This window comes from Hylobates moloch, unplaced genomic scaffold, assembly GCF_009828535.3.
Source record: "Hylobates moloch isolate HMO894 unplaced genomic scaffold, HMol_V3 SCAFFOLD_17, whole genome shotgun sequence".
NCBI lineage: Eukaryota > Metazoa > Chordata > Mammalia > Primates > Hylobatidae > Hylobates > Hylobates moloch.
The window spans coordinates 42842922-42865159 of NW_026652292.1; the positions used below are offsets into that span (position 1 = coordinate 42842922).

At 41.3% G+C, this 22238-nt stretch overlaps 2 protein-coding genes and 1 long non-coding RNA gene across 3 annotated transcripts in view; 1 reads left to right on the top strand and 2 right to left on the bottom strand.

Moving 5' to 3' along the window:
- Positions 1-14567, top strand: part of FRYL (FRY like transcription coactivator) — a 219195-nt gene extending 204628 nt beyond the window's left edge. The window contains exons 57-63 of the mRNA XM_058430216.1: positions 759-908; positions 1585-1683; positions 6091-6159; positions 9139-9156; positions 10265-10375; positions 11763-11953; positions 12277-14567. Coding sequence (XP_058286199.1) covers positions 759-908; positions 1585-1683; positions 6091-6159; positions 9139-9156; positions 10265-10375; positions 11763-11953; positions 12277-12535 — 897 coding nt within the window. The 3' untranslated portion in view covers positions 12536-14567. The remainder of the gene's footprint in view (positions 1-758; positions 909-1584; positions 1684-6090; positions 6160-9138; positions 9157-10264; positions 10376-11762; positions 11954-12276) is intronic.
- On the bottom strand, positions 5763-10851 carry LOC131381696 (uncharacterized). The gene is made up of 3 exons (XR_009210582.1): positions 10666-10851; positions 6081-6195; positions 5763-5842 (listed from the first exon to the last, which is right to left on the bottom strand). It is a non-coding gene; the product is annotated as an uncharacterized LOC131381696 (long non-coding RNA).
- A 2861-nt stretch (positions 14568-17428) lies between the features above and the next one.
- ZAR1 (zygote arrest 1) lies at positions 17429-21602 on the bottom strand. Its single transcript, XM_032135974.2, has 4 exons — positions 20600-21602; positions 19021-19113; positions 18867-18941; positions 17429-17783 (listed from the first exon to the last, which is right to left on the bottom strand). The coding sequence occupies exons 1-4, from the start codon at positions 21560-21562 to the stop codon at positions 17640-17642; spliced, it is 1275 nt and encodes a 424-aa protein (XP_031991865.1). The 5' UTR covers positions 21563-21602; the 3' UTR covers positions 17429-17639.
- Positions 21603-22238: the final 636 nt, after the last annotated feature.

The following is a 22238-nucleotide window of genomic DNA, read 5'->3' on the forward strand; positions in this document are numbered from 1 at the left end:
CTCTCTCCTGGAAGTTCTTTAGTGCTCATTAATGGGAGCACTTATTTAATTCTGTACTTACTGCATCACTACTTGGTTTTTCTACTCATATTCTTATTGATGTTGTAAGTTTCATGATGGCTGAAAGTGTGGATTTATGCTTTTTATTTTAATCATAATGCCACCTAACAGTGCAACACATATATAAGTAGGTATACTTTAACCATTGATACAATAATTATACTACTGATAATATAGTCTAATTGACTTACTATGAGTCAGGCACTGTCTGTTTTATGGAAATGAATATTCTTGGACTCTGAGAAGATTCTACTCTCAATACATTTTTATGACTTTACCTAAAGTTAAGCCAGGTGGCAGCCCATAGCCAAGAATAGTAAACTACATTTACTGAAAGTTTCTTTCAGGTAATAACTTTGGATGAACAACTTCCTCAAGACAGGTGAGGACTTTCATTGCTAAGAATGTACGACACGCATCCATCTGTCTGCCCCCTGATGAAAAAATCTCAGGAATAGGGAGATGAATGGCATATATCATTTTTTCAGTAATACTATTTTGTAAATTTTTGTTTCTTTTTAGAAATTAATGTTTTCTAAGGAAATACCTAAAAATATGGATTTATAGATCAATGATTAAAATTCTATGTATCATCATAATTTTAAAATAAAAGTCTACCCTATTATGCTGCTTTACTTAAAGGTGAAAAAAGGCCTTCTTATGAAACACTAAACTCTTTCTTCTGCTTTTCTCCATAGACAATTCAAAGAAAGTTTGGAGAAATAACTAATGAGGCAGTCAGCTTTCTTGGTGATAGTCTGCAACGCATTGGTACCAAATTTAAAAGTTCCTTGGAAGTGATGATGATGTGTTCAGAATGCCCAACAGTCTTTGTGGATGCTGAAACAGTAAGTTTCTACATGCAGGTTTATTATAAAGACTACATTGGAATGGCATCATTCAGTAAGTCTTTTTTTGTAAGTAATTCTGAATTTTATGGTATAAAGGTTCATATTTTCAACATGATTATAAATATTTGGCAAACTACAATTCTAGTACATTAGATGCAGCAACTTGTGACTATTTCTGAATCTGACTCCTTCCTGCCCTTGCCCTCCACAGAGTCCTAGATGGGAAAACCAAAAAGTCATGCTCTAGAGATGGGTAATTTTTTTATTCTTAAATAAAAATGGGTAGAAGATGCCTAAACCTCCACCCGTGAAATACCCAGGCCTCCTGGTTCATTTCCTGATTTATTTCTAAGCACACTTCTAGATTATATATTAAGATATTTAAAGAACTAAGGTTTAAAAAGCTTCAAGGTTGATACCTCTGAGGTGTGTACTGGTCTGGCATGACGTCTTTGAAAACACTTGAGGATGTCCTTCCTGACCCTTCGCAAGTCCCACTGCACTCCTCCTCCGTTCCAGTGAGAGCTCAGCTCTTAGTATGGAACAGAGTAGAGTAAGAGAATATCCAAAAACCAACTAACAGGTATTCCATGACTGAAAAGTGTCATGATTTTGTGAGTCTCATGATTTCAATCAGAAACGGTAACCTGGATCAATATTTCTGATTTGACAGCTGATGTCATGTGGTTTGCTGGAAACACTCAAGTTTGGTGTTTTGGAGTTGCAAGAACACCTGGATACATACAATGTGAAGAGAGAAGCTGCTGAGCAGGTCAGTCTCTTTTTACCATGTGCGAAAAGTGGTTTGCTTTTGACACTGGAAGGGTAATCCTGGCAGCAGAACAGCCCAGACAGAAAAGAAGACCTCTCAGCAACCACCTCAGGGTTTTCCTGAGAGCAGCGGGTTCTTTGAGCTCTCTATCCAGCAAATTCCTACCTTTGGCTTTTAAAAATCAGCCCTCTAACAGTACAGTGGAAAACCATAGCTTTGTAAAAAGCTTCTCTGTGGAGACTATGTCACTGCTGTCAACATTCCAAGTGGGGAAATTGAAGCAGTATTTCTCAGTGCATTAGAGAATTGTGGTCTAGGAAATCCACAACCTCTGTCAAAGCTGTAATCTTTTTCCCATGATGTGTACATGTACATGGGCAAGCAGTGGGAGAAAAAAGCATGTAGTGAATTAGACAATCACCTCCTAAGAAAGGCCTCTTCAAGTCCAATCTGGCAGTGAAAACAGAGTAGCTCTGTTCCTTCCCTAAGGGTAAATCCAGCACGTTTTCAACTGGGAGGGACAGAAGAACAAAAAAGTTTCTCTCTTTCACACAAACTGCATACAGTAGGCAATTATTTTTCTAGATGGGTCTTTCTCATTAATAAGTAGTAAATATCTGTGACATGTATAGACCTATGAAAAATGAAGTGTGTGGTGGTATCTCATGGTACTGTTTTGCATTTCCCTGATGACTAATATTTGAGCCCCTTTTCAAATGGATCTCTTCATTTAAGATAGTTTGTGAATTGTGGATTCAAGTATGTTGCTCATTTTTGTAAATCGATTGGGTTTTTCTTACTGATTTGTAGGGGCTCTTTATCCTAAATGCAAGCCCTTTTTTGGATGTATGTATTGCAAAGATTATTCCTTCTCTGTGGCTAGCAGTTTTGCTATCTATCTTAGTAGCATTTTTTGATGAACAGAAGTTTTTAAGTTTAATAAGTCCAGGTTATCGGCCTTTTCCGTCATGGTTATGGTTTTTGTATCTTCAGAAATCATCGCCTACTAGAAGCAAAGGTAGATTGTTAAAATACTGGTCCCAATGAATCATGCTTCTCTGTGGCCACACCCCTTTGCAATGTGACTTTGCTATTCTTCCCATGAAGAGACAGTGTCCATTTCACCATCTCTTAAATTTGGGATGGCCTTGTGGTTTACTCTAACCAATCAAGTTCAGAAGCAATGCTGTGTAACTTCCGAGACTAGTCCTGAAGTGGTCTTTTGTGGCGTCTGCTTTTGCCATCATACTGGTCGGAGTGCAAACTGGGATAAACTCTGGGAAACTATTTGACCTCTAGCCTGCTGGAAGATGAGGCCATGTAGGGGAGAACAGAGGCGTTCCATTGACAGTCAGTGTGCAAGACATATCAGTGAAGCCACCTTGGAACTTCAACCCTGCCACTTCCCCAATGAAGCCATCAATGACTATAGACTCATGAGTGACCCTAGGCAAGACCAGAAGAAACTCCCAGCCAGCACATAGATTCATTTTGGTTGTTTGAAGCCATTAAGTTTTAGGGTGGTTGGTTTTAAAGCAATAGATACCATTTGTAATAGGAAAATATCAAATACCTACAAATAAATCTGTCTAAAGATATGCTGTACCTCTATACAGAAAACTGCAAATATTGAGAAAAATGAAAGACCACCTAAATGGAGGACTATATACCATGTTTATCAATTAGAAGACTCAATATGGTAAAGATGTCATTTTCCCCCAAATGGTCCATAGGTTTAATGCAGTCTCATTCAAAATCTCAGATGGTATATTAATGGAAATTGACAGGCTGATTCTAAAATTTATATGGAAAGTCAGACAACTAATAGTGCTTAACAAACTTCTTGAGCACAGGTTAGCAAACTACAGCTGTCAAGTTATATCTGGCCCACTGCCTATTTTTGTAAATAAAATTAGTAGAAAACAGCTATCTGGTTTACTTACATATTGTCCATGGCTATGTTTGCACTGTAACAATAGTTACAAAGACTATATGTTTTGCAAAGCCTAAAATATTTACTGTCTGTCTGCCCTATTTAATTTTCCTATTAGTTTTTGAGTTATACATTCTTTTTATTATTCTTCAAGACTTCTAAGGCTCACAAGTGAATTGAATGCATGATTTTTCTCTCTCCAGCAATGAGAGACCAGCAGTCTCTGCCAACCTTCTCAGTCTCCCAGGGGCTGCTGTGTGGTTTCGTAGCCTCTCCCCCTGCAGATAATAAACAGGAACAGCAAGTGTCCCAAGGGGAGACTGCACAGAGACTATTGGGGTCACTTCTCTGCAGTTCTCTTTTCTCCAGATATTGGCCCTCAATATCTCACTATCATCTATCTATCTATCATCTATCTATCTATCTTTGAAAACTGTTTTCCCAGCCCAGTGAAACTGTAGGGCATAAACTCTAGGCCACTGCTTTCTGTTCAGCCTCTATGCGCAGGGACGTGAATATGAATACACCTAGAGTAAGCACTGGGGCGGGTATTGGGCTCACTTCGGTACTTTTCTCTAACTAACTGTTCGAGTTTTGGCCGATAGGATTCAGCTTCCATCATTGTTGTCCTTGCAGGATTGGTCTTATACAGGCTACTCCATCACACCCAGAAGTAGAACCTCGACAGTTAAATTTTAACCTTCATTTGAACCTTGAATAAAGAAAGAAAATGCCGTGACAGGAAGACTGATTGATTGATTGATTAGATGTGAACTGGAGGGTGTTCTGTGCACAAACTACCATGTCTGTCTGTCTTGTATGCTCTGGCTGGAATGGTGTGGACCTGTATCTCTCAGGCCAGTGTGCAGCCACAGGACTATATGGTTGGGGTTTGTCTTTTAACAGAATAAAAATCAGCAATAATTAATTATGTTGAATAGTGCCCCCCAAAAGGCTGTATCATTAGGTACACAGTATAAAAAATAAGCCATTAAATAATCAACTGAAATTATTCTTTTCAAATTTATTAGTATACTTGGACAAACTGGACAAGATAAGGGATAAAGTGTATAAACCTTTTAACATTTTGTATGAATAAAGATTAATGCACAGGTTCCATGTTAGATGTCAACTGCATTTTGCTGATGCAGAGAAATCCACTGATAGCTTTTGACAATGGCTGCCGTCAGCTGTATCTCACTAGGAAAGCGTAACATGTTTTTCTTCAGAGATGCTGTCAAGCAAATAGCCTAAGGGCCGGTGAAATCTGAGAGACTGGAATAAAAGGAAAATAAGGTCAAAGAGATCATTTCTGAAATAACTGAAATGTCTAATTTTAATTCTTTGTGGGTACAACATAAGCTACCATAGAGAATGTTTGTTAAATGTCGAATACTAAAATACTGTCAGTCAGAGTAGCTGCTTAATGCAGCTAGTCTGAGTTTCTCAAAGTCCTAATGATTTCATATTTATATATATTAGCTGTATTGTTTAATAGTATAATTAAAAAAAAAAAACTTAGAAGTCAAAACAACTGATAATATCAAACTTTCCAAAGCTAGGAGCTTACCTTGAATGCACTTAGCTTTTACTTCAGCTTGGAAATACTGTGAGTCCAGCATTCTTTTCTACTATACCACGGTAGCTATTGTTTTATTTATATTTTACTGAAGAAAATGTACTTTATTTTTGAAGTATTCCTTTTTTTTTAACTTTATTTTTTTAGAGACAGGGTCTCCCTGTGTTGCCCAGGATGGTCTTGAACTCCTGCCCTCAAGCAGTCCTCCCCGCTCAGCCTCCCAAAGCTCTGGAATTACAGGCAGGAGCCACCTCACCCAGCCTGTACTTTTATATCAACATTAGGAATACCCCCAGAGAAGGAAAAACCACATTGGGCTTCTACATCCAGTATTGTTTGGAAATAACATGTTTGTCATTCATTACTGTCCAAAAAGAAAGAAAAGAAAAACAAAAGATTTAAAATGGATCTTGATTGCCGGTTCACAAATTTAAAACTGACACTAGTCTTCTGAGAATTACACTTCTCATTAGCAAACAAACAGACCTACTTAATTCTCAGTTGCCTTTATTAAATTGATCAGAGGGGAAGCACATCTTTCCTTTCCCCGTCTTACGTTACACAAAGGTCAGGCATAGGTTGTGAAGATTTTCATAAAACTTGCAAAATGAAGAATATCCTTTACTGAAATGGAACATCACAGGTCCCTAGAATGGAATGAGTTTTGTTAGTATAGCTGTCACAAGTGTGTGCCTCTTGTTATATTAATGCTATCCCTGCTTTTGTTTGTTAGTTCCATATAAATGATTTGGCTTGAATGGAGATAAAAGTCTAGGTCTACAACCAATCCTAGAACTTCAAGTTAACTTTAAGTTTGGTGTTGTATATGGACAGGCTGTTACACTACCCATTTCATTGTGCATATTAAATGTTACTGTTACTTACTTATTTTTAGTGGCTAGATGATTGTAAGAGGACATTTGGTGCCAAAGAAGACATGTATAGGATAAACACAGATGCACAAGTAAGTTTCTTGTTCTTGTTTTTGCAACATACATTTCTGTATCAGGTAAAAAAATGCATGTGTTCAAATATCCTTATTTGATTATTTCTAAAAATAAAGAATATTTGTAAAACTTTTCATTTTGGTTATCAAACAATCTTTGTAAAAGCTCAATGAAATACTGGTTTCATAATGAAAAATTCACTTTAATAAAAATGAATGACCAGCTTGTGACTGAAGCTTAATAACATTCAGTAGATAAGCTTGATGGATATCTGGACAGTCCAGGTCGGCTTTTAGTTGCATGTGCCTCTTAAAGAAAAATTTGTCCCATGTTAGTATTCTGCTATTCTGTTAGATAAATTGGTCAAGAAAGCAAACCTAAGAATAACGTGGTATAATATATCCATGTTAAAGGTAAAATGAGAATTGGATAAATTATGTTTTTCTCTAACCTAAGGCTCAGTGAAAACAACAGCATTATATTTTCTTAGAAAGGTGCACATACATAAACACATACATACACTGTAGTAAGTGAGGATAAGTTCGGGCCTACAAATTATTCCAATGGAAGTGCAGCTTCATAGGGGAAAATACATTCATCAACTGAAATTTATTTCCATTTGACATCAGAATTCCAGTCTTTTATATTCTACCTTTGGTTATATTATTACAGATTTCTAGTCTCTGTAAAGGTTATACTATTAAGTAAAAAGTTGAAGTTCTGCAAAAACTGCAATGTTGAGAAAATAATAGTATACTCGCTAAGTGTTAACATTTGCCAGCCTCTATAGTTATCTTTATCCTTACAACTCAGTCAAGTAGTTGCTCTAATTATCCTGGTTTTGAAGATGAGGAAACTGAGGCTCAGAGAAGCTAATTTATCTAAAATCAGCAAAATAGTGAAACCAAGATTGAAACCTAGGCAGGCTGACTCCAAATCCTGCACTAATGTTAAAAAGAAACTGCTAAGTCATCTGTGTAAAGAAATGAAGATAAGGAATTAACCCTAGACCAGAATCCTTTGGGTCTAATTCTGTCTTTGCCACTGTTTAACTGCATCACTTCAGCAAGTAATGTAACCTTTTTTCCTACAAAAACTAGGTGTTTATATTAAGTGATTTTTTTATATCCCCTCTACCTTGAAGAAAATTATATCCATCTTAAGACCAAGTCAGTTAACATAGCTTGAGGTTTTCTACTAAGTGGAAACTGAACATTTAACACTTTCATTTACATTTCAGCTCACCTTTCATATTCAACTGTTTTGAGGGTGGAAGACCCTTTTTATGCAACTTGATCTGTCCTTGTGTACCAGTCTTGTCTTTTGCATAATAAGCAAATATTTGTTAGATGAATAAAAGAATGTGCAAATTTTAATATACTTTAAAATGTGCATATATATATACACACACACACACACATCCACAAAAACTGCACTGTTAGCATATGTAGAATAATTGCCGGTAATTCAGAGCTGTAAAATTCATCACATTTGTGTTATTTCCTATAATTATGATCATAAACTTTATCAGCAGTTTATGTTCCATTACATCCCAAAGTAGAGGCTATGCATATATGCTTGAAGAATCAGTTCTACTTTGTGTTAACAGAAGTGAGGAAAGGTATTTAAAATTCAAATTGTTAATTTCCGCCGGGCGCGGTGGCTCACGCTTGTAATCCCAGCACTTTGGGAGGCCGAGGCGGGGCGGATCACGAGGTCAGGAGATCGAGACCACGGTGAAACCCCGTCTCTACTAAAAATACAAAAAATTAGCCGGGCGTGGTGGCGGGCGCCTGTAGTCCCAGCTACTCGGAGAGGCTGAGGCAGGAGAATGGCGTGAACCCGGGAGGCGGAGCTTGCAGTGAGCCGAGATTGTGCCACTGCACTCCAGCCTGGGTGACAGAGCGAGACTCCGTCTCAAAAAAAAAAAAAAAAATTGTTAATTTCCATATGAAATAAACTAAACTGTATGAACTAAACCCTCAGAAATTTAGATATGGAATATGCTTGACCTTGGATTGTGCTCAACCGATGTTTATTGGATGAGCATCCACGTTAATTTATGGTAAGCAGCATGGAGCTAAAGTTCACCTTTGCTTATTTAACAAATCCCTTCTAAATTGATAGGAATAAACTTTATGAAAAACAGTCCTTCACAGGAAACTATTTAGAAAAGCAGGCTTAAGAATGACTTTTAGAAGGTACATTTACAGTATAACAATTGTTGTTTTAATTAGAAGTCATTCTCCTCGTAATGAGACCAGATCCAAGTTGCTGTACATGTTTTCATATAGTTTTTAAGATGGTTCATAAATTTTTGCTCTGTGTTTTACATACATTATGTTGATTCAAACCTAGTCGGGTTAAGTTTCTGAAACTTACTGAAGTACATTTGGAATGCAATTTAGAACACGCATCTGCTTTTGATATTCCACCCTGTGGCTCAGCACCAGTTATGGCAAAGTAGGACCTAATTAGACAGTAAAGGATAGGAAGCCTGGAATGAGCCACCCTAGAGATAATCTTTTGATGGTGATGGATAAGTATTTATTATGTATGATTATAAGCCAATTCTTTCCTGAGAAGTAACAATAATTAATTTGTTTCTTATTTTCTAATCATAAGTTTTCCAGTTTACAAATGGAAGTTTTATTACAGTTGGGTTTTGGTTGTTTTTTTTTTAAACCTGGATAACCAAATTTACCAAGATCACAATAGTTCCGTTTTATTCATTGTAGCTTTTACACAGAAATAAGTCATAGCCTAAATGTAATTTATTATTTGGCAAAGTGTTTAAAAACACCCTGAATCGTTGCAGTAAATGTCTAAAAAGTTTTATTCTGGAAACAATTTAGTATAATTTTCTTTGGGGTATAAATATATGTTCTTCAGTTTACCTGGAACATCTGTGACCCTAGTTAAAATGATTTCTTACACTAATTCTTGGTCTTTTTCTTCCTTTGTATTTTTTGTGACCTGATCACCTTCTTGCTTAGCAAATGGAAATACTAGCAGTAAGTGACCTGTCTTGATTTATAGACTACTCACCCCTGCCAGACAAACTGGTTTTCATCTGCCATTTGTCCATTTGTGACCTAGCAATGTTTTGTCATGGACTACTTTACAAGTAATATGTGCTTTAGTTTTGCAAAGCCCTAATCCATGAAATGTTGGTTCTTTTAAAATAGTGAGATGTTAAAATACATAAAATTAGCAGTCACCTTTTTCTTAAACTTACCTCCTTTTAAATTTCTTAATTTAAAAAATCAAAGTGCATAACTCTTTTTTTTTTTTTTTTTTTTTGAGATGGAGTCTTGCTTGTTGCCCAGGCTGGAGACCAGTGGCATGATCTCGGCTCACTGCAACCTCTGCCTCCCAGGTTCAAGCGATTCTCCTGCCTCAGCCTCCCCAGTAGCTGGGATTACATACGCCCACCACCATGCCCGGCTAATTTTTTTTTTTTTTTTTTTTTTGTATTTTTAGTAGAGACGGGGTTTCACCACATTGGCCAGGCTGGTTTCAAACTCCTGAGCTCAAGTGATCTGCCCACCTCGGCCTCCCAAAGTGCTGGGATTACATGCGTGAGCCACCATGCTCAGCCCACGTGTTAATGTCATAGTTTCATTTCAATGAGATTACCAAGTGGTTTTCTTTAGAAAAATGACCTCACTTTAAAAGACAGCTTTTCTTACTTTTTAGGTAAGAGGTTATCTGGTTTCACTTTGCTTTACCAAGCATTTGTTGATAAATGCAGTGAGATCTACATCTCAATGAGGGCAAAAGTCTTTGCATTTGTAGATTATTTTAATTATGAATTTAAAGTTTTAAATTCTAATGAATCCTTTTTAAAGTATCCTATTAATTGCCTGCTGAAACAGTCTATTTGTAGAATGTGAAAATGCGCTTAACATTAAAACTGAATTATGTAACCAGCAGTGATATTTGTTTTTATTTTAATCTTAGTTTTTAAAGCATATTTCACCTGCCTTTCATCAGCTTCATACCATATTAACTTGCTTACTGCAGAAAAATAAACAAGACAATTTTAACTATAAATTTTCATTGGAAATATGCTGTCTAGAAAATAACACCTAAATTTAACGTAATGTTATTTATTTCTAGGAATTGGAGCTCTGCCGAAGATTATACAAATTGCATTTTCAATTGCTGCTTCTGTTCCAGGCCTACTGTAAACTTATCAACCAAGTAAATACGATAAAAAATGAAGCAGAGGTAAATATTCAGTTGTATTAGGCATCAGTAACTGATTCTAAAAAAATTTTAAAATATACATCTATTACTTGTTAAAATAGCTTAAGTCAAAAGTCACTTAGAGTGAATCTTTTTTCTTTCAGTTAAGGAATAATTTGTTTTTTAATAATGTGCTATGTCAGGACCTATGAGTAAATAAGACAGCAGATATCCAACAGTTGTAAAAGATTCAAGACCTTAAAGGTTTCCATAGCAGAAACAGATCATCTATAATCAAAAGTCAAGTAAAAGCCAGGGATGGTGGCACATACCTATAGTCCTAGTTACTCGAGAGTCTGAGCTGGGATGATGACTTGAGCCCAGGAGTCAGAAGCTGCTGTGATTGCAGCACTGCACTCCAGCATAGGTGACAGAGCAAGACCCTGTCTCAGAAAATCAAAATAGTCAAATAAAGCACATCAGTTCAATAAAGACATAAAACTGTATCATCAACTCCCCTCCCCCAACATGTTCATATTTCTATAGCTTTTTTTTTGAGGCAGAGTCTCCCTCTTTTGCCCAAGCTGCAGTGCAATGGCATGATCTCAACTCACTGCAACTTCCACCTCCTGGGTTCAAGCAATTCTCCTGCCTCAGCCTCCCAAGCAGCTGGGACTACCAGTGTGCACCATCACACCCAGCTAACTTTTTTGTATTTTTAGTAGAGACAGGGTTTCACCATGTTGGCCAGGCTGGTCTCGAACTCCTGACCTCAGGTGACCCACTGCCTTGGCCTCCCAAAGTGCTGGGATTATAGGCATAAGCCACCGTGCCCAGCCCACATTGTTATAGTTCTGTTAATGCACACAAGAATAAACATGTTAAAAAACACTTTGAATGTTGGAAATCAATACATAGCCTCAAAGACGCTAACTGTAGTCTTTTTCCCCCCTTGTCATCTGCTGGTAATAAAACTATCACTGGGGAAATGATTTCTTAGTCATTAAATCTGTAAAAAGAAATTTTATATAGATATATATGTTTTTTATATAAAAATACCCTGGGGTAAATAATCTTTTAAAATCTAAAGACTTTACTGTTATATAGTTTTCATGATCTCCCATAATAGTAAATGTACTTTTACTGTCTAAAATGTAGTAATATTAAAACCAATGTAGACATTTGTTTATTAAACTTGTTACTTTATCAAGAACATTTAATTTCAAGACTACTATTTGGTGGAATTTATTTGCTCCTACAGAATGGAGTACTTGAAATATTAACTGCCCTTTCTTCCAAGACAAACATTTTTAAGTAATCTTTAAAATAAGAACAACAATGCTACTGCCATGAGGTATATTCTTGTAGCCAACTAAATGTTTTTGTTACCAAACATACGAATAAATCCTTAAAGATGTGTTTGTTTCAGGTCATCAACATGTCAGAGGAACTTGCCCAACTGGAAAGTATCCTCAAAGCAGCTGAGTCCGCTTCCGAAAACGAAGAAATTGATATTTCCAAAGCTGCGCAAACTACTATAGAAACTGCCATTCATTCTTTAATTGAAACTTTGAAAAATAAGGAATTTATATCAGCTGTAGCACAAGTCAAAGCTTTCAGGTAAAACGTGACGGGATTTAAAGGTGATGCCTTTAAATTAGACAGGAAGTTTAGTAATACTCGGTTTTCATTTTCATTTTGCTGTTTCCATATCATGTCTTTGTGAAAGAAAAACATGAGTATTTTTAACAGTTGCCACTGAAATGATACCAATTTTAGATTTCTTTTCACTTTCAGGTGGTACTTTGAGTAATATTTGCTCAAATATTAAAACATCATGTTATTCACAAGGAAATGTTGTTGTTATAGGTATTTAACTTAAATTGAGTTAGTCTTAACTATTGCCTAAGTCTCAGAACTGAAAAACTATTGTGTATTTTCAGATCTCTCTGGCCCAGTGATATCTTTGGCAGTTGTGAAGATGACCCTGTGCAGACACTGTTACATATATATTTCCATCATCAGACGCTGGGCCAGACAGGAAGCTTTGCAGTTATAGGCTCTAACCTGGACATGTCAGAAGCCAACTACAAACTGATGGAACTTAATCTGGAAATAAGAGAGTCTCTACGCATGGTGCAATCATACCAACTTCTAGCACAGGCCAAACCAATGGGAAATATGGTGAGCACTGGATTCTGAGACACTTCAGGAAAGAAACTGAAGATGATGAAGAATATTAAGCAAGCACCTTTTATGGACCCTTGCATTCACTGATAACTTCCTGGCAGCATCTACTTTTTAGTATAACTAATGTCAAACTGTATCAAAAACAAAGATCTGAAAGAAAAAAAATCTGATATTTTAACAGCTGCCAGTATCTCCCACAGTAACTGTATGAAGAAGGAATTTTTTAATTACTTAACCTACACGAAAAGAAAAGGGCTAAAAGTGATGCCTACAAATACATTACTTTCTGGGGAAAGAAAAGAATTTCAAGAATGTTTGCAATAATGGCCTCCAATACTGAAACAACCAAAAGCAGGTGAAATGAGGCTGAAATCAAGGCTGTTTCATTTTAGCTGAAGACCTGCAAAGCTGCTTGGATTTCTAGCAGTCGAAAACCTAACCTGCAATTGATGCTTAATCATCCATCCACATGAACATGCAGTCAGCTATACACATCAAGACTCATTTGCAAAAACCATTGATTTTTCAGTATGTGGAATAAGGGTTTGGGTTTTTTTGTTTTTTGGTCTGTATAAGGAATTGTGTGTGTGTGAGTTGGGATGTATGGATATGTGATAGTCATATTTTCAAGGTATGGATGTTTGGTGATAACGTCTCAGAGCATGCCTAAAAGAGCACTGCAAGATTATTTTTGAAGAAATGTTATTTTATTAGATCTAACTCTTCATAGTATGTAAATGTTAGAACATTTTAATAATATTTTAAAACTGGGCTTTCCCAGTATTTCAAAAAGAAATAATATATCTGTTAATGTTATTGGAATGCTGCTCAGTTCTCTGATCAGTGCTTATGTTACGATTGTTGATAACTAACCAAAGTAGATGCCTGCAGAGACTTTAAAATGTAAAATAAAGATGTATGCTGCCTGTCAGCTATTCTCATTAGAAAAGTTAACTTATTTTACTCCATATAGAAACTGTAGAGACTAAAACCAGTTATTTTCTTGTACATTTGTGCCATGCACTGTTATACAAAAGAATAGGTGTACAAAGCTAAAGAAAAATTTGTGGTCATTGATGATGGAATATATGACTTGCAGGCTTTGAAGTCTGCAGAATTCAAGAAAAGAGCTGCAAATGCATTTTTGTATCTTTATTCAGGACTCACATGCTTTACCCTAAAGAAACCTGGGGCTAGGAGAAATGAAAGGAAGCCTGAAGACTGACTACCAAAACATGCAATATACTTATTCACTGTCTAAGTCTGTAGTATAACATGAACTGGAGTCTCTATCCTTTTTTAAATCGCATTTTGTAAGAAAAGAAAAAAAAAAAAAAAAAAGAATGTAGTCCCACAACTCCTGATTTGAAAGAAACACCTTGTATTTTTTATATACATCTCTTATCCACTGTGACTTTTCTTTTTAAACTGGGCTCTGTGATTCCAGAGTTTAGAATGTAGAAATGAAATGCTTAGCTTTACCTTTTCTTGGGGGTGTGGACCCTGCCAGAAATGTAATTACGTATGCTCAAGTGCATTAATTGAAGGCACTGTGCACACCATTGGACTGCTGACCACAGTTACATTTCCAGTAAAATTCCGTAACTGGTCACGGCTCATTCATAATCACTGTATTTTTTGACCCTGATAAAGACAGTTATTTTGATGGTGTTCTGGTACTGTAAGTGGTATCCTTTAAATTATTTAAAACTTCTTTTGGGTGTGGGGCAGGCAGAGAGGGATGGTGTCCAGAGATACATCACACTTTACATCCTATCTTACTATCCTCTGTTTTTCTCACCCTCCTTACATCCCTTTTGTTAAAAATAAAAAGCATTGTAGCTGTTGGTTTGTGTTGTGTTTTAACAAAGAATGAATGATTACAGTGTGCATCATTTAGAAACCTTTCAAATGTTACCTTCTTGAATTGCCTTAAAGAAGAACAAAATTAGTTGATTACCCAACCAAACCTTTCAGTTGATATTTGCTTTTTGTGCTTATTTATATGTAACTAAGTCCATTAATAAAAATGAATATACCTGCAGCAAGCAAGATGCAAACAAATTCATTAGGATGGCCTTCTGCAACAGCATTTTCCTCCAACCTACACTTCTCTGCTCCTCAGCCTCTGAATCCCAAGTTAGCATTTATTAACAAATACATCCAATGCTTAATTTATTACCTGATTCAGTTCCATTTGGAGCCCAGTTTTTGCTACATACAACCTTTTTCTTTTGCCCACTACATTTATCATTTTTAAATAGTACGCTTATAAGACAACAGCAAAAGCAGCAATGTGGCAGTTTCTTCACGCTGCTTCTAAAACAAACCCACAGGATTTCTTATTTTAAAATATATTTTCTACTTTTAGTGATGTAAAATAGAGGGTGTGGCAAAACACATAACCTCCCTTAAATTTAGGAAATCATTACATGCTTTCTTGGAAAAGACTCAAGGGCACACAGTAAGGTTCCTCATCCAGGCCTATGAGTGAATACTGCTCACATAAAACACCAGGATAACGTAAACAAAAGGAGAGGGACAGTATTAAAATCCATTTATTGGCATTTTATAGCATTTTTTCCCTAATTTTTCAAAGTAAACCATGGTTCCTTTAGAAAATAAAGGAAATATGAAAACTACAGTTACTTCTCTTGATACCCAGAGACATCTTGGAGTATTTCCTTCTAACTTCTCTCAACTTAAAATCTATTCACATCTTAAAAGTTTTTGGCTCGCACACACAGAGTTTGGCAGTGCCTTTTCATTGCTCGAATGTAATCATAATCTGAATGGCATGTTTTTGTGCCACTTTGTTGAATATCTGCATGCCCACCCACACTAAGTAAAACAGTCTGATCCTCACTCCTCAACTGAAAAACAGGGTTAGCTGCTATGTTAGGAAAATTAATGGCAAGCAATATTAAAGAACAATGTAACCATATTAATAGCCAGTGAAATTTTCTTAGGACTCAATGTAGGTACATTTATGTAATTCACTCATTCATTGAGCAAATACTATTGATCACATTATGTATCACTTACACGCCACAGTACAAATGGGTTACCTACCCCCAACCAAATCAACAGGAACATGTTCCAACCAGTAAAGAACACATCGCCTTTACCCACACCAGTTCTTGTCATTTCTCTTTAGCCGTGCCAACACTTTATCTGGTCCCTGCGAGTCTCCTTATCTACAGGTATCCACCGTACAGCTGGAGTGATTTTTTAAAAGTGAATCTATGTCACCATGCCCCACTATCCCCACCATACCTCTAAAACCTTTTAGTGCAGCCTGGCAAAGCGCCTGTAGTCCCAGCCACTTGAGAGGCTGAGCCAGGAGGCTGGATCACTCGAGCCCAGGAGCTTGAGGCTGTGGTGTTCCCTGCTAGTGCCTGTGAGTAGCCCCTGCACTCCAGCAGAGACCGTCCTCCTGATGAAGGCCTAAAACCCCCTTGCAGTCTGGCGCTGCTGGATTCACCTGGCATGTTCTCCAGAGTCTTCGCACACTGTGGCCTCCCCTGCTTGTTTTCTACCACAGGGCTTTTGCAGATTGTTGCCCTAATCTGGAAGTTTTCCCCTCTCCATTTTTGCCTCATTCGACTCATTTGAACTGGAGCTTAGCTGAGGTATCATTCTTTTAGGCAGGGCTTCCCTGACCTCCCTAAGTCAGGTCCCTTACTGCAGAGGCACATAAGCAGATCACAGGTCAGAACCTCGGTTTTACATTTATGTAAAAACTAGTGGCCATCTGCCCACTCTACTGGAAGCTCCATGAGATGCCACCTCTTCTCTACCGAGCACAGGTTCTCATGCTTCGATTCCATTAGCAACAGCTGGGGCGCCTGTTAAATGTAGGTAGGACAGGTGCCCAGTAATCTGCATTTTACATGCACCATCTCTGCCCACATTGATGCAGGTGGGCCTTTCCCCTGGAGATACGGATTCTATGGAGAACTCAAACCCACTTTGGCCCCTTTTAACAAGTGTCTAAGATGTTAAGATTTAGTGCTATGGCCTGAGGTAGTAAGGGGTTCACTTAAGTGGGATGTTAGAGAGTTGGAGACAATCAGCACATGGTTCCAATTATATGGTTTCTGTAATTAAACCAATACTACAACTTTAATTTCATCAGATGCACCTGAGGCTCTAAACGCAGTCCCATCCCCAACTAGGAACATTCTGGCAGTGGGGCCTCAGTGTTGTCGTGAGAAGCTACTAGATGCAGTTAGAGTCTGGCATCCCTACTAGCACTAAGTCAGTGAAGACGCAGGCTAAGGCCTACACCTCTAACTTGACATCTTTAAGTACATTTAGGAGGCCTACTTTAAAAAAAAAAAAAAAGCTTTGAAGAAACACAAAGTCTACTTGATGGGTTATTCAGGGTCTTACAGCAGCTAGCTGCCCACAGCCACCCTGTTCCAAGCCCCACTTTTGCCACATTTGTCAAACTGACTAGTGAGTCAGGTTAGTTTTCCCAGCCTCCCTCCACCTAGTAGCTTACCTCCTAAGGTCACCTGGACACTAAAGCCTTTACCTACCCCATCACCGCCACTCAGCATTCTTACTCAACGTTAACCTCCAACGGTCTCATGCAACCAAGAAATGGCTCTGCCTCCACCTCTCCCAAAAGAATGCCTTAATGTTACAGCTAGGCAGCTTTTTTTTGAGATGGAGTCTCGCTCTGTCGCCCAGGCTGGAGTGCAGTGGCACGATCACTAGGCGGCTTTTTATTCAGTTAACTTCCTTCTAAGCTTCAGTCCTCCACACCTGCCTAAATAGTAGACCTCATCTACGAGCACCCCCTAAATTGTTTTCCAAGTGGCTGCAGCCTAACCTCAGAGCCTGGCCCACTCTATGCCATCAACAAGCATTCATAAAGGTGAAGTGACAGGCCCAGACTGTTAGCACAAGACAAGCGCTCTTGAAACTTTATTTTCAAAGACAGATTTTATGCAACGTATAAATCGTGTTGCAATACCTTTATTTGAAGGCTTTTTCAGAATACACTGCCTTTCATGAAGTATTTTGAGAAGGGAGAGGTGGAGAGGAGAGGCACAGAAAAGCTCACTCGTCTACTCCATCAGCCATGCACAGCAACACTGACTTTCACCTAAATGATGTATTTGAAGCTGAAAGTGCTGTCACAGGACAGGCGTTTGCCTTTGCATCTACCGCACAAATCTTGACGGTGGGGCCGTTTAGGGTCCACGTGGCGAAGTTTTAATGGGCAGGAACATCTCATTTGTTTACAACTCTGGGGGAAAAAATACAGAAGAACATACAGAAGATAAACCCTTAGTGATTTCCTAGGACTTCAACATTTTTCTAGTCTAGTCAAGTACTTATTGAATGCGCTCCAAGCAAGGTCCCATAGTAATCTTGTTTTCCCTCTACATCCCTACCTACCTAGCAATGACAGGGCTAGGAATAGTGGGTGTTTAACCATGCTGTAGTGCTGCTATATTGCATCAGATCCAATTATGAATTGTGAAGTTTGTTTTGCAACAACTTTTTAAGAGGAAGGGTAGAGAACAAGTCAGGGATGAATTTGACAATGAACCCCAAGAGCAGAGTGGTTAAAGGCATCCTCTTTTAGAAAGATGCCCAGCCCTGATCTAAGTGATTCTAAGTGGCTTTCCACACTTAGTTTCTCTCCACCACCCCAGAGTGTTAATGCTTCCAAATATCCAACGTGGGTCAAGTGTATTGATCAGGCTGTCTCAACTGGCAATTCAGACTCCATTAGCTGTGTGATAAGAAGCGAATGTAGTCACTTCTTTCCTCTTAAAGATTAGCTAAGCCCCTTAGCACAGTTAATAGCAAGCAAGTGCTTAAGCAATGCTTAGTTAACATACTGCTTGCTTACCATTATGGTCAACTCCCCATAAAGCTAGACAACTTAGATTTATCTTAAACTGTCCCTTTGTGAGCTTTCAGGCAAGACAAACTAACCCCCTGTGCTTAAATACTTTAAGGTTGTGCTTCATAAGAAGCATTTCGGTAAAAGTCAACCTTGACTACCTCATGTTAGCTGGCAAGCATGTTTCTGTTGATTTTCTTACACATTAGACTAAGTAGCAAGTAAGACAAGTATTCCGTATTGCAAGTGAGGTTAACAGCTTTAGAAGAGGTTAACAAGAGCAAGATTTGCAAGGGCAGAAAGAAGCTACCACCAAGGCCCCGTTTCCCAGCTGAGCATTGTCTCTACCAGTCCTAACAAAAGCCAGTTGAAACCTAAGGTCTTGGGGCCCGGCCTCTTTTTGGAAGTGTGCTCAAACTGTACTAAAAACCCTCGACAACTGCCCAGGTCAGACAAAATGCAAAACATCCGATTTACTTGACAGGTAATCTCCTCCACTCGGTAAGGGTTATAAGACTTCTGACAAGTTCTGCAAAACTGTTTGAAGTAAACCTGTGATGAGAAAGAGGATAAACTTAAAATCGCCTTGACGCTTTCAGCAAGAAGACGCCAGTCACCTGGTATTTCTTACCTTGCTAGTTCCCTGCACACACCACACGTAAGCACTCTCCCAGCGGAGGTTGCAGTCCTTGCAATGGTAATAGCCATATTTCTGCTCTAAGAACTGAACAACAGGGTATGTCAATGTAACCAACATAACACCTGAATTATCCTTCATTTCAGACGTTGGGAAGGATCTACTTGATATTTGAAATTGGCAACTTCAGATCATGAAAGCAAGCAGGGTCAGGTTTGGGTACGCCTCTTCAATACAGTAATTAAGTGGGCTTAATAGCCTAGTCAAACAATTCAGCAAGCATGGGCCTTAGAGTTCATATACCAGATTAACTCAGTTCATAAGGCTGGCTGATAAACGAATAAGTATGGACATAATAGACAGTTCTCTGAAGTTTGGGATTCTGTAGGGAGGCCTTTTAAGATAAAGCCTGATCTTAGACTATGCACACATGTATTAAGCTGAAGAAAAATAAGACTCCACATCTAAGGAACTTTAAAGGTTCACCCAAGATCACATTCTTCATGCTGCTAGTTAATTCCCAACTAGTAGTGCCAGGAACCTAAGTTGTACGTAAGCCATAATTCATATTCAATATGAACAAAAGTAGTGTTACCCAAACTTCCCTTCTCACTTCCCAGTGAGTAACCAGTTATACACACGTTTTTAGAGTTAGCCTTTCAGAATTGGAAGGAACTCTGGGGAGCACTTAATTCAGTCTGCTCACCTGTGAGACTGTGCTAAGTCCAGGAAGGTTACGACTGGCCTAAGATCACACACAGCTCTTGCATGGCCACGCTGGAAAGCTCTGGCCTCTCGATTCACTCCTCGCACAATCAGCCTACCGCCACCAACCCCGCCCCTCAAAGGGAATACCAGCCTGTGATGGCCGTGGAAGAGCCCGCGAAGGACTCCGTCGGGCTTCTCACCACCTCTTGTGCCTTTCCACTTCTGCCAGCTCACAGCTGCCCTCTGCGTGCCCCAGCCCTCTAAAGGTTCAGCCTGCTGCTCTAGGGCGGCAACACTGAGCGGCCCAAATGCTTTCGCACTATTGGATTTCTGAGTCGGGGATGCTTTTTAAAAAAGCAAAGCAAATTCCTAGGAAGGGCCATTTTAGGAGCTCCAGCTTTCCAACAGCCTGGAAGCTTGTAAAGGGGAAATCAGAATTGCCGACCAGAACCCCAGCAGTTGAAGGGCTTTTGCCACATCCAGTGCGGAAATGGGAGAGAGGGACCCTTAGGAATCGGCTCTCCAGCCGGCAAGTGCTCCGAAGTCCAACTGCGCGGTCGGGACTGGCCTATGCGCCCACTGCGCGAGGTCTACAGTGCAGATATGTGGGTTATAAGAAATGTCCCAAGGGCGTCGCCCTGGCCAGCCTGTGGAGCCGCCGCCGCAAGTCAGGCTGTCGGGGACGTGAGGCTGTGCTGTCAGGGAAGGAACCTATCGCGGTCACTGGCTGTCTCGGAAACACGGCAGGGGCCCACGCGTAAGGAAGCCCGGCACTTCCGAGTGCCCGAAGCAGTCACAGGGCCAGGCCCCAGGAAGACACCCGCACCCCCGGGCTCCCCTGTGCCCTGACCGCCCTAGGCCTTACCTGGAAGCGCAGCCGCTCCTTGACCGGCTCCGGGCTCCGTGGCGACGGCCCCTCTCCCGCGGCGGCTGCCTCCCGTCCGTCGCTGCCGTCTCGGGCCCTCCCCGCCGGCGGAGGTTGCCCCGGGCTCCTTAGCGCCGACCGCGGAGCCGCCTCGCCCTCCTGGGCCTCTCGCGGCGGCAGCTCGGGACCGTCGGACGGCTGCTCGCAGCTGGCTCGGACCGCGGCCTGGGCCTCGCCGTCGTCGTCGGACTGCGGCCGCCGGGGCGCCTTCCTCGTCCACACCTCCCCCTCCTCTGGGCCTTGAAGCCGCGCGGGCGGCGGCCCCCGCTCTCCGTCCGACGCCCCCGACCTCTGCTCGCCCGCCGCGGCCCCGGGCCCCTCCAGGAAGGCGGTGAGACGGCGCAAGGCCACGGGCGAGTACACGGCGACGGTGCGCGGGAAACGCAGGGGCCGCGGGGCGCCGTTCTGGGGGCTGCCCTGCTGCAGGCCTCGACGGGCTGGCTGCTGGGAGGAAGAGCCGCCGCCCGTGCTGCCCTCGGCCCCGGGGCCGGCCGGGGACTCGGGGTCGCGGGCCCGGCGCTGCAGCGTGCGCCTCCCCAGCGAGCACTGTACCGCGGCGTCGATGCGCGGGCTCACCTGCACCGCCACGTCGCAGCTGCCGGCCCTGCGGGCGCGCGGCCCGAGACCCGGCCCCATCTGCGCCAGGAGAGCCATGAGTTGCGCCCGCTGGTAGCTGTCGAAGTACTCGGCGGCCGTCAGCCGCCCGCAGCCCGGGAAGGACGACGAGGCCGCGCCCGCCGAGGAGGGGGAGGAGGCGGGAAGGCAGCCCCAGCCGCGGTGCTGCCAGCTGCCGCCCGCCGCGCCCTTGCCCTTGGTGGCCGCCGGGTATGGGTACGGGTACGAGCAGGGGGGGCACGCCGGGAACACGTAACCGTCCAGCACCTCCTCCCCCAGGGCCGCCATGGGCGCACCGCTCCCGCCCGCCGCCGCACCCTAAATAGGCGGCTCGCCCGGGCGGCCGAGCGGAGGCGGGGACGGCCCTCGGCCGGGGCTCGCACGCTGCAGCGCCCTCCACGCCCTTCCAGCCACCGGCCCGCGTCCCCGCCGAGGGGACCTCTCTTCGTCCTTCTCCCTACGGAAACTCTCCACGCCCGGATGTTGGCACAATGACCCTTAGATGATCTGGAAAGAGGGCTTTCTTTGTGATGAAAGGGCTGATCCGTAAGGGAACCCAGGCGCTCGAGGTCAGCAGGATTTCAATGAGAGAAACTCATCACCGGCATCAGCTGAGCCGGCTTCTCCCGGTGCCCTGATTTTTCCAGGTGCCTGCGCATCCCTCCACCCCCGCTCCCCCACCGGGAAGCCGAGGCCAGGCCGGGTGCTTCTGGCTAAGTGAGCGAAAGTGCCAAGGTTTGGGAACTCTTCTGGGCCTATTACCCATTAACTCAGATGATAGTTTAATCTCAGAGCTGCTCTGAGAGGCTACCCACTGAGACCCCCTCGGCGAGTGCATGGAGAACCACCCAGGGATCTTCATCTAGGCGAATTGTTTTCTCTCCTGGAGGGTGTCCCTTCCCCCAGTCCCAGTGGTGACCGGGAAGGTACCGTTTTGTTCTGCTCCAGAGCGGTTCTGAAAAAT

What these genes read in the sequence shown, in the direction of transcription:
- ZAR1 (XM_032135974.2), bottom strand. Translation starts at nt 21,562, where the DNA reads ATGGCGGCCCTGGGGGAGGAGGTGCTGGACGGTTACGTGTTCCCGGCG. An exon ending in AGGAGCGGCTGCGCTTCCAG is followed by an intron (nt 19,114 to 20,599) that starts GTAAGGCCTAGG and finishes CCTGTTGTTCAG; the next exon opens with TTCTTAGAGCAGAAATATGG. An exon ending in GTGTGCAGGGAACTAGCAAG is followed by an intron (nt 18,942 to 19,020) that starts GTAAGAAATACC and finishes TTCTCATCACAG; the next exon opens with GTTTACTTCAAACAGTTTTG.